This window comes from Paramisgurnus dabryanus, chromosome 18 (genome assembly GCF_030506205.2).
Source record: "Paramisgurnus dabryanus chromosome 18, PD_genome_1.1, whole genome shotgun sequence".
Classification (NCBI taxonomy): Eukaryota; Metazoa; Chordata; class Actinopteri; order Cypriniformes; family Cobitidae; genus Paramisgurnus; species Paramisgurnus dabryanus.
The window spans coordinates 18,198,652-18,211,106 of NC_133354.1; the positions used below are offsets into that span (position 1 = coordinate 18,198,652).

Sequence of the window (12,455 nt, forward strand, 5' to 3'; positions counted from 1 at the left end):
TCATGTTAGCATCATGCTAGCTTCATGCTAATTCATGTTAGCATCATGCTAGCTTCATGCTAATTCATGTTAGCTTCATGCTAGCTTCATGCTAATTCATGTTAGCTTCATGCTAACGTCATGCTAATTCATGTTAGCATCATGCTAGCTTCATGCTAATTCATGTTAGCATCATGCTAGCTTCATGCTAATTCATGTTAGCTTCATGCTAACGTCATGCTAATTCATGTTAGCATCATGCTAGCTTCATGCTAATTCATGTTAGCATCATGCTAGCTTCATGCTAATTCATGTTAGCTTCATGCTAACGTCATGCTAATTCATGTTAGCATCATGTTAGCATCATGTTAATTCATGATAGCATCATGCTAGCTTCATGCTAATTCATGTTAGCATCATGCTAGCCTCATGCTAATTCATGATAACTTCATGTTAGCTTCATGCTAATTCATGTTAGCATCATGCTAGCTTCATGCTAATTCATGTTAGCATCATGTTAGCTTCATGCTAATTCATGTTAGCATCATGCTAGCATCATGCTAACTCATGTTAGCATCATGCTAACGTCATGCTAATTCATGTTAGCATCATGCTAACGTCATGCTAATTCATGTTAGCATCATGCTAATTCATGTTAGCATCATGCTAACGTAATGCTAATTCATGTTAGCATCATGTTAGCTTCATGCTAATTCATGCTAACTTCATGCCAATTCATGTTAGCATCATGTTAGCTTCATGCTAATCATGTTAACATCATGCTAGCTTCATGCTAATCATGCTAGCATCTTGCTAGCTTCATGCTAATTCATGTTAGCATCATGCTAACGTCATGCTAATCATGCTAGCATCATGCTAGCTTCATGCTAATCATGCTAGCATCATGCTAGCTTCATGCTAATCATGCTAGCATCATGCTAGCTTCGTGCTAATCATGCTAGCATCATACTAGCTTCATGCTAATCATGTTAGCATCATGCTAAATCAGCCTAGCTTCCTACTTAAACATACTAACAGCCAGATTGCCTACTAAACTAAACTTCTATCAAACCGTTTTAAACGTTCAGGCTACGCTTTGTCAAGCCAACATAAAGTTTGTCAACAAACTTTTCTATCTAGTTATTATTATTATTCTTCTGTTCACACTTTTTTCTAACTGTAACTCCTCCTAGAGCTTTCAAGCTACACCCACAAAACTTTACAAAACTTTTAAGACTGGTACGTAGATTTATGCTATATCTTTTCTAACTGATGGGACCTTCCGAATTCCTAAACGGGGCGCTCAAACACCCCAAATTTTCCATTGACTTAACATTACGACAAACTTTGACGGGTCATAGCTGCAAGCGAGAAATTTGTAGAAACTTGTGGGTTACCACATTTGAAGAGGCTGTCAGACTGTGTAAGAACATACATCACGTTGGGGGGTAAGTTTCACCCCTGGGGCGTAAGGACCACCCAATTTTCCCCATTGACTTATAATGGGGCAGGGAACATGCCCATATAAGGGAATAAAAGCGTCCCAGATGGAATATCTTCACTTTAGAGTGTCGTAGAGACATGGGGGTGGGCTCATTTTACTCAGGCATCCAATCAGTCTCTCAGGATCGCCCCATAGCTATTAAGCCACGCCCCTAGCAACAATTTTGGGTACCCTAGCAACATCTCCCATAGACTACCATTATATAAAGCCAAGATGGATATCTTTGCACCAGAGTGTCATAGAGACATGGGGGTGGGCTCATTTTACTCAGGCATCCAATCAGTCTCGGAGGATTCTTATTGAGGTATTAAGCCACGCCCCTAGCAACCAAATATGAGCACCCTAGCAACATAATGAACAAAGCCTTATATCTCTGGATCCGAACATCATAGAGACATGGGGGTTGGGTCTTTTGGTCATGTTCGCCTTATGCTAGCTCCATGCTAAGTCATACTAGCTTCATGCTAGTTTTGTGCTAGCTTTATGCTAATTTCATAATAAATCTTGCTAACTTCATGCTAATCATGTTAGCATCATGCTAGCTTCATGCTAATTCATGTTAGCTTCATGCTAATTCATGTTAGCATCGTGCTAGCTTCATGCTAATTCATGTTAGCATCGTGCTAGCTTCATGCTAATTCATGTTAGCATCGTGCTAGCTTCATGCTAATTCATGTTAGCATCGTGCTAGCTTCATGCTAATTCATGTTAGCATCGTGCTAGCTTCATGCTAATTCATGTTAGCATCGTGCTAGCTTCATGCTAATTCATGTTAGCATCATGTTAACTTCATGCTATTTCATGTTAGCATCGTGCTAGCTTCATGCTAATTCATGTTAGCATCGTGCCAGCTTCATGCTAATTCATGTTAGCATCGTGCTAGCTTCATGCTAATTCATGTTAGCATCGTGCTAGCTTCATGCTAATTCATATTAGCATCGTGCTAGCTTCATGCTAATTCATGTTAACGTCGTGCTAGCTTCATGCTAATTCATGTTAGCGTCGTGCTAGCTTCATGCTAATTCATGTTAGCTTCATGCTAGCTTCCTGCTAATCATGCTAGCATCATGTTAGCTTCATGCTAATTCATGTTAGCATTATGCTAGCTTCATGCTAATTCATGTTAGCATTATGCTAGCTTCATGCTAATTCATATTAGCATCATGCAACTTCATGCTAATTCATGTTAGCATCATCCTAGCTTCATGCTTATTCATGTTAGCATCATGCTAGCTTCATGCTAATTCATGTTAACATCATGCTAGCTTCATGCTAATTCATGTTAGCACAATGCTAATTCATGTTAGCATCATGTTAGCTTCATGCTAATTCATGTTAGCATCATGTTAGCTTCATGCTAATTCATGTTAGCATCATGCTAGTTTCATGCTAATTCATGTTAGCATCATGTTAGCTTCATGCTAATTCATGTTAGCATCATGCTAGCTTCATGCTAATTCATGTTAGCATCATGCTAGCTTCATGCTAATTCATGTTAGCATCATACTAGCTTCATGATAATTCATGTTAGCATCATGCTAGCTTCATGCTAATTCATGTTAGCACAATGCTAATTCATGTTAGCATCATGCTAGCTTCATGCTAATTTATGTTAGCATCATGCTAGCTTCATGTTAATTCATGTTAGCATCATGCTAGCTTCATGCTAATTCATGTTAGCATCATGTTAGCTTCATGCTAATTTATGTTAGCATCATGCTAGCTTCATGCTAATTCATGTTAGCATCATGCTAACTTACTGCTAAACATGCTAACATGGTAACTTTTGGTATCATGTTTACGGAAAGTTATAATACTAAACTAAACTTGTTTTAAATTTCTCTCAATCTGTTTTAAACGTTCAGGCTAGGCTTTGTCAAGCCAACATAAAGTTTGTCTTCAAACTTTTCTATCTAGTTATTATTATTCTTTTTCTTCTGAGACTAAAATTTCTAACTCTAACTCGTCCTAGAGCTTTCAAGCTACAGCCATCAAACTTTGGACATACCTTCGGTCTGATCTGACTCGAGTTGCTATATCTTTTCTAACTGATGGGACCTTCCGAATTCCTAAACGGGGCGCTGAAACACCCCAAAATTTCCATTGACTTAACATTGAGACAAACTTTGACGGGTCATAGCTGCGAGTGAGAAACTTGTAGAAACTTGTGGCTTACCACATTTAAGGAGGCTGACAGGCTCTGTAAGAACATACCTCACAATGGGGTGTAAGCTGTACCCCTGGGGTGTAAGGGGCCCCCAAAATTTCCCATTGACTTATAATGGGGCAGGAAACATGCCCATAAAAGGGAATAAAAGCGTCCCAGATGGAATATCTTCACTTTAGAGTGTCTTAGAGACATGGGGGTGGGCTAATTTTACTCAAGCATCCAATCAGTCTCTTAGGATCACCCCAGAGCTATTAAGCCACGCCCCTAGCAACAATTTTGGGTACCCTAGCAACATCTCCCATAGACTACCATTATAAAAAGCCCAGATGGATATCTTTGCACCAGAGTGTCATAGAGACATAGGGGTGGGCTCATTTTACTCAGGCATCCAATCAGTCTCTTGGGATTCTTATTGAGGTATTAAGCCACGCCCCTAGCAACAAAATATGAAGACCCTAGCAACATAATAAACAAAGCCTTATATCTCTGGATCTGAACATCGTAGAGACACAGGGGTTGGACCGTTTTACTTGTGGCTTGAAGTGTAATCATTATGGGATACCAATTTTCTCCCTAGCAACCAAACTTAGTACCCTAGCAACGGAATAAACAAAGCCTTATATCTCCGCATCAGAACATTGTAGAGACACGGGGGTTGGACCGTTTTACTTGTGGCTTGAAGTGTGATCATTATGGGATGCCAATTTTCTCCCTAGCAACCAAACTTAGTACCCTAGCAACGGAATAAACAAAGCCTTATATCTCCGCATCAGAACATTGTAGAGACACGGGGGTTGGACCGTTTTACTTGTGGCTTGAAGGGTGATCATTATTGGATGGCAATTTTCTCCCTAGCAACCAAACTTATTACCCTAGCAACGCAATAAATGTTAGCTTCATGCTAGCTTCCTGCTAATCATGCTAGCTTCATGCTAATTATGCTAACATCATGCTAGCTTCATGCTAATCATACTAGCTTCATGCTAATCATGCTAACATCATGCTAGCTTCATGCTAATCATGCTAGCATCATGCTAACTTCATGCTAATCATGCTAACATCATGCTAGCTTCATGCTAATCATGCTAACATCATGCTAGCTTCATGCTAATTATGCTAACATCATGCTAGCTTCATGCTAATCATACTAGCTTCATGCTAATCATGCTAACATCATGCTAGCTTCATGCTAACATCATGCTAGCTTCATGCTAATCATGCTATCTTCATGCTAGCTTCATGCTAATCATGCTAGCATCATGCTAATCATGCTAACATCATGCTAGCTTCAGGCTAATCATGCTAGCATCATGCTAGCTTCATGCTAGCTTCATGCTAATCATGCTAACTTCATGCTAGCTTCATGCTAATCATGCTAGCATCATGCTAGCTTCATGCTAATCATGCTAACTTCATGCTAGCTTCATGCTAATCATGCTAGCATCATGCTAGCTTCATGCTAATCATACTAGCTTCATGCTAATCATGTTAACATCATGCTAGCTTCATGCTAATCATGCTAGCTTCATGCTAATCATGCTAGCTTCATGCTAATCATGTTAGCATCATGCTAATCATGCTAGCTTCATGCTAATCATGCTAGCATCATGCTAATCATGCTAGCATCATACTAGCTTCATGCTAATCATGCTAGCATCATGCTAGCTTTATGCTAATCATGCTATCATCATGCTAGCCTCATGTTAAATTATGCTAGCTTCATGCTAGCTTCATGCTAAATCATGCTAGCTTCATGCTAAATCATGTTCGCTTCATGTTAAATCATGCTAGCTTTATCTTAAATCATGATAGCTTCATGCTAAGTTGTCAAACTCTACTCTCAGACTAGGCTTTCTCAAGCCAACATAAAGTTTGTTCCGACGAACTTTTCTATCTAGTTTCTTCTACTGTTGTTAATTGATTAATTCACTATTACTAAAGTCTCTACCTCCCCAATGCCTTCCATTAAAAAGAGATGATCCAATAAGAGCTAATGTTAACTGTAACCCGATCATATGCCTCCCTCCTACCTTCCAAGTGACCTAAGAAGACCATTTCTGGAAATTGTGGACCATTATTGCCTTTCTGAATCTTGTTAGTGTGCATGACATTGCAGTACAATGGTGGTTATATTGTTAACCCAGTCTATATGTCAAGAGTCAGTGTTGTATATTTTCTTCAATAAAGCTCTTGTGTGGTATTTTGAAGTTTACATTAAACATAAAATAATTGCAGGAGTAATAAATCTATTGTAGTTGAGATGTGTGTGGTGTATTATTTTGTGAATTTGTAAATGTTACTTTTGTTGAGACCGCTCACACTTTGAGCGCCTCTGTCACAAGTTTACACTTCATTTACGGATGCCTTTCTGGTTAAATATATTTCTGTGTGGATTAATTGGGGTTGGTGTTCAAAAAGATCTGCCCCTCTTTTGTTGCTTAATAACCCAGTTTTGTGTGAGCAGTGAGGTTTGAATGTGTAGGTTGAATGAAGGATCTCATCAGTGATGGGCTGTGTAGGGTGGAAACTCTTCTGGCTGCTCTGCTTGCTGTCCACTTTTCTCCAGTATGGTGAGTGTTCAGAAATTTCAGAAGATTAAATTGTGAAAATGAATTCATTAATATCTCAAAAATAATTGGAATAAACAAGCTGAACTGATGGGAGGCATTTACATTTTACATATATGCACTTGGCTTACACAGTGTATTCAATCTATATATTGCAGTAGGAGTTTTACTCATGTGTTTTTACATTTACACAAATCCTCTAATAACACGTTTGGCAATGGCATAGTTTTATAGTTTCTAACCACAATGTAAAAAAAGATTTGTTGATTCAAGTTTAAAAAATGTATTATTTATTTTGAGTTGATTCAAGTTAAAAATTTTAGTCGACAAATTTTTTTACACATTTTATTGTTTGCGGCACACACAGTTATCTGTATATATGTATGTTTATCTGAAGTTGTTTTGTTTCTTGTGATGATTGTGCTTGTTTTTATTTGGTTGTTTTAATTTTATGTAAAAGCCTAACCAGGGACGAGGGCTGCGAACTAGCTTTATGCTATATGACCTATGTACATGGCATCAGTTGACTCTGTGTAACAATGCTTAGTGCATTGTCCCTGTTAAATAAACAACACTGCAAAAAATGACTTTCTTACTTAGTATTTTTATCTTGTTTTCAGTAGAAATATCTAAAAATTCTTAAATTAAGAAGCGTTTTCTTGATGAGCAAAATGACCTAAGTAAATAAGTCTAGTTTTAAGACAAATAATATACAATTTAAGTGAAATTGTCCTTAAAACAAGCAAAATTATCTGCCAATGGGGTGAGAAAAAAAATTGTGAAATAAGATTTTGTTTTTCTTAAACACTTCATTCAAGTAAAATTTTCTCACCCCATTTGCAGATAATCTTTGCTTGTTTTAAGCACAAATTCACTTAAATTGTATATTTTTTGTCTAAAAACTAGTATTATTTTCTTAGGTTATTTTTCTCATCAAGAAAATACATCTTGATTTAAGAATTTTTAGATATTTCTACTGAAAAAAAAGACAAAAATACTAAGTAATAGTTTTTTATTAACTAATTATATAATTAATTATTATATGTAAAAAATGTTCAACTTATTTTTTTTTTCCTTTTAAGTGAAAATTAAGGTGAATTAAAAAAAAGTTCAATTTGTAACACCTAAAAATATTTATACATTTTCAACTTAAATTTTTCGCTTAAAGTGAGACAGTTTAGGTTGAAAAAACTTAAGATTTTAGGCATGAAGTAATTTGTTTAATTTGATAGTTGGTTCAGGTAAAAAAGTAAGTTACCTGGTTGCCTTAATATTTAAGTAATGCATAAAAATCTGAGGTACTTTTGATCCAACTTTTACTTTAAAACATTGTATTATTAACTATACCAAATATGCCGTATTACCGAGCCCCTAAGGTGACATTGGAGTAAAAAAATCTAAAGTTTAGTTTCATGTGCCCACGCGAAACCTTCATGTGCAGAATTTTTTTTTAAAGTTTAGTATCGCATGCTCACGTGAAACTTTTGCATGTGCACGTGAAACTAGCGCGTGTGCACGCGAAAGTTTCAAGTGAGCATCCGACAGTTTCACGGGCGCACGCAAAACTAAACTCAATAGTTTCACCTGCGCATGTGATAGTTTCACGTGCGCACGTAAAAGTTTCACTTTAACTTAAATTTGTGCTCCATGTCCCCTTAGGGGCTCCTAACCAACTTCTATGTTTTTTATGTTAAAACACTCTTGAAATAAATGCATTACATATAAGGTAAAACCGCTATAGCTCATTGCTAGAGCATTGCATTACCAGCTCAAAAGGTCATGGGTTTGAACCCAGGGAACAAACACTACTGATAAAAAGTGTATAGGCCTATGCTGTCATACACTGTAATACTGTGAATAAAAGCATATCGCGAATGCATAAAATCTGCAAAAAAATCCCAGATTTGCATTTGTTATGATTGTTCGATCCAAATTATAATTTTTCAACATGTAATTTTATTCAAGAGGTCACAATGGTTGAAATATTTGTAATGTAGGTCAGATCTTTTGGAGGAAATGTACGCCTTTGTTCTTTATGTTAGTGTGTGTTTGTTCTCGCCGAGGCTGTCAGCTGTAATTACAGCTTTATAATCACTATGCTTTCCAACACACTCAGCCAGGCGTGAGGGCGGACGGGCAGTGGGTGTGCAATTCATCATTTCACTAATGAGAATACTGTAGCCATCGAGATGAAAAGACGGGGGTGAAGGGCAACCCAACAGAACCACAAATAAACAAGTGTTTGTTTTAAATACATGAAACTACAGCATAACCTCAAAAACATGCATATATTATGGCCTGAAGCGTTGATGTCCTCGTATCTCCTCCAGGTGCCGTTCGGGTGACAGTAAGGGAATCTGCGGTGGAAGTGGTGCGGGGAGATTCTGCCACACTGACCTGTTCTTTCTTCAGTTTGATGCCTTTATTTCGCCTCAGCATCATCTGGACTCTAACTCCCATCTCTCATCATGAATCCCCTATACAGGTACAGGTACCAGACTTATGAGTCCCAAGGAGGAGCCCACCCTAATGTGCTTTCTTGGTCTTTTCACCCCTTGTTTGTCTAAAGCAGTGGTTCTCAACTCTGTTCCTGGAGGCCCACTGCTCTGCACATTTTCTATATTTCTCTCATTTGACACAATCAAACAAAAGTATGCATGTTTCTGTGCAGGTGATTGTCTATGCTCATGGGCAGGTAATTGAGAGCCCCTCGTTCATTGGCAGGGTGGGGTTTGTGGGCATGCCGTGGAACGCTGACATCATCCTTAATGAGACGCGGATCTCTGATGCTGGCGTCTATCGCTGTGTGGTCAACAATCCACCCGAGACAGGAGACCATGGCATTGGGGAACTCAGCCTCACAGTGTTGGGTATCGTGCATCACTGTTAAATATCCTACTACATCCTTCTGTTGGACTGTATTGAATATTACAGCCGTGATGGTTTCCAGCTAACACAAGTTTTTAACTAAAACAGGTTTTAGGTGATTTTATCAGGTTAACCACACCTTTATGATATACCAAGCATTTAAGATGTTGTTTAAATCTTACAGTGGTAGCATTCTTAAACAGTATTTGTGTTCATAGCGCCTCCATCTTTACCTGTGTGTCTGTGGGAATGGGACACTGATGCCGCTGGCAATGTCAGACTTTCCTGTGCGGTGGTGGATGGCTTCCCTACTCCACAGATGATCTGGGAGAAGCTGGAACCGGATCAGATCACCCTGCCAGTAAACACGGATGGTACGCTACACTAATCAAAGCATTTATACTGACCAGTGCACTTCAGGCCTGCAGATATTTCACCCCTGTATACAGTCTGAAAAATGAACATTTGTAAATCAAGCCTCAATCTAAATATGACATTACGAGCATCAAAGTTTGATTTCAATCCTTGACATGATCTTACTCAGTCAATATATCAAGGTTATATTTATGTATAGAAAACAGTAAGTCACAAAACAAAAATGACTTAAGGTAGACTGGTTCACATTTTACCATGGCCTATGGCAGAATCATGGACAGTGTTATTTGCTCAGCAAAGCATTCCTTTAACAGTGTCTTTGGATAAGGTGTCTGCCAAATGTAAATATTTGCTTTTGAATGCTAAAAATTACTATGTATTAATTCCAGACCCTACTCATATGTGTCACACACACAGGGGGCATGATAGGCTCTGTGCAGATTGCCAATGTGTCTGCGCAGACCTCAGGTCTGTACCGCTGCTCTGTGTCCAACCCACTGGGAACCCAGCACTGTTACGTTAACCTGTCTGTGTACAGTCGTAAGTCTCTGCTGTGATAATATCATAAATATTATGTAATAAAGAGCATTGAAATCCTTTCTAAATAATAAGAGTTTAGATTGTGTGTGTGTGTGTGTGTGTGTGTGTGTAAGCTTCAGTTAATTAAAATGCTTTTCTGACCCTGTAGCAGCAGATAATTCTCCAGGGATCCTGCAGGGGGTGATGTTGAGTTTGACTATGGCTCTGCTCCTGCTGGCCCTGATGGTGCTGGCGTTGTGGCTCCACCGTTCGGCACAGGAAAGCAAATGGAGGAACAGCAATGAAGATGAGTGTTATAATGAGATAAAGTACACACCTTCTCTTATTAAACGATCTTTTGTATAAGAATGAGGGCATGAAATGACCAGCTGTGAAAAATTGTGAAGGTATTACATTTACTGATCAATCGTTTTGGGTTAGTTGCGTGTCTAATTTGAATTAGAATAAATTGTGGAAGTCAGCCTTTGAAAAATCTGCCTATGCACATATGAATGAACAGTATATTAATAGTGGTTTTGGACCCAACATATTGTTTGTATCATTTGTTATGAATACAAAAAGCACTTTGTATTGCACAAAATGTGTAATGACATTATTTCTATTTCTATCAATATTCCAAGTGACAGTTTGCAATTAATTTTCAAGTTACTAATGTACACTCTCAGAAAAGGAAAAGAACAGTTTTCACCGAAACTATACCTTTTTAAAAGATCCTAATACGTACCTTTTAGGTACACACATGTACTTTTTTAAAAGTAATGCCCCAGTGACAACTTTTGTACCTTTTTTCTAAGAGTGCAGTTATTTTGGTCAGCTGACAGACCATCAAAGTCACTGTCCACCAGAGGTCCAAATCCAAATTGTATGCATGTGCTTTGTCAGGACTGGTAACTAATGTTCATTTTATGCTACTGTATGAAGCATTTGGGGCACCAGTTTTATCATAATATGTAATTAAAACTCAGAGATAATTTTGAACTCCCATACTGCAAAATTGCATGCAAACCAATGCATCACTATCATTAACTCGATTGTAATAAAATAATAATAGAGGAGCTCAGATGTAAAACTCTCTAAGAGCACATTGACATGTTTTCTTCTAAATGAGCATTTTTATCAGGCTGTTAATTAAAATGTTTTCGTAATTTACTGAAATGCCTTATTTTCACAAATGTCAATTCATTTCAATGGTATTTAACAAATTTTACTATTTTGCTGCAAAACCTGCTAAGTGCATTAAAGGGATAGTTCTTCCAAAAACCCCCAAGCTGTCCAAGTTACATATGTCCATCGTTTTTCAGACAAACACATTTTCGGATATTTTAGAAAATGTTTTAGATCTTTCAGTTGATTAAATGTAATGTTACGGGGTCCACGACCTTCAAGTCCAAAAAAAGTGCGTCCATCCTTCACAAATTAAATCCTAACGGCTCCAGGATGATAAACAAAGGTCTTCTGAGGGTAATCCACGCGGTGTTGTTGTAGAAATATCCATATTTAAAACTTGATTAATGAAAATAACTGCCTTCCGGTAGCGCCTCTATCTTAGACTCCTCTGTATTCAGGAGAGAGTATTAGCGTAGTGTACGCACTTTTCTTAGTGACGTATGACAAATTCGGAGGGAGCAGCAGAGTTGCCTCCGTAGGCTGCGTAAGCTCTCATCCTGAATGCGGGCGCGACTAAGATGGCAGCGCTACCGGAAGGTATTTATTTACGTATTTAAGTTTTAAATATGGATATTTCTACAAACACCGCGTGGATTACCCTCAGAAGACCTTTGTTTATCATCCTGGAGCCGTTTGGATTTAATTTGTGAAGGATGGACGCACTTTTTTTGGACTTGAAGGTCGTGGACTATGGGTGGACCCCGTAACATTACATTGAATCAACTGAAAGATCCAAAACATTTTCTAAAATATCCGAAAATGTGTTTGTCTGAAAAACGATGGACATATGCAACTCGGACAGCTTGGGGGTGAGTAAATCATGGGTTTAATATCATTTTTGGCCGAACGATCCCTTTAAAGCAATTTTGGCAAAAACCTCCACTTCTTAAAGGTCACGTTCTTTTCGATCCCAATTTTTAAAGCCTAGTTAGTGTGTAATGTTGCTATAATAACAAAAATAATAACTGCAAACACAATCAAAGCTTCAAAAACACAGAAAGAACAGGAGCTTTAAAAAAAACATCTACTTTGGTTTAATCTTAGTAAACAGTTGCAAAATCAATAAATATGCAACTGGAAACAGTGCACATAAAAGTTAAAGTATAAAGGAAGGAACGGAATCACACATTATGGACACAAGTTTGAATGGGATTCATCGTTTTGCGCAGTTATTCATCCAATTCAGCTTTCGTGCAGTTAGAGAGCTTTGCTAAAAAACAGACATAGCAAAATCTGCCAACAAACCATTTTTTTTCTGAATACCGGGCTTGAAGCAAAGGTATTT

General features: G+C 37.9%; 1 protein-coding gene across 1 annotated transcript; it reads left to right on the forward strand.

Moving 5' to 3' along the window:
• The first annotated feature begins 4,351 nt into the window (after positions 1-4,351).
• On the forward strand, positions 4,352-10,557 carry LOC135776881 (immunoglobulin superfamily member 11). The gene is made up of 6 exons (XM_065287797.2): positions 4,352-6,223; positions 8,551-8,705; positions 8,892-9,090; positions 9,307-9,462; positions 9,881-10,003; positions 10,152-10,557. Exons 1-6 carry the CDS (start codon positions 6,160-6,162, stop codon positions 10,346-10,348), a joined length of 894 nt encoding a protein of 297 aa, XP_065143869.1. The 5' UTR covers positions 4,352-6,159; the 3' UTR covers positions 10,349-10,557.
• Positions 10,558-12,455: the final 1,898 nt, after the last annotated feature.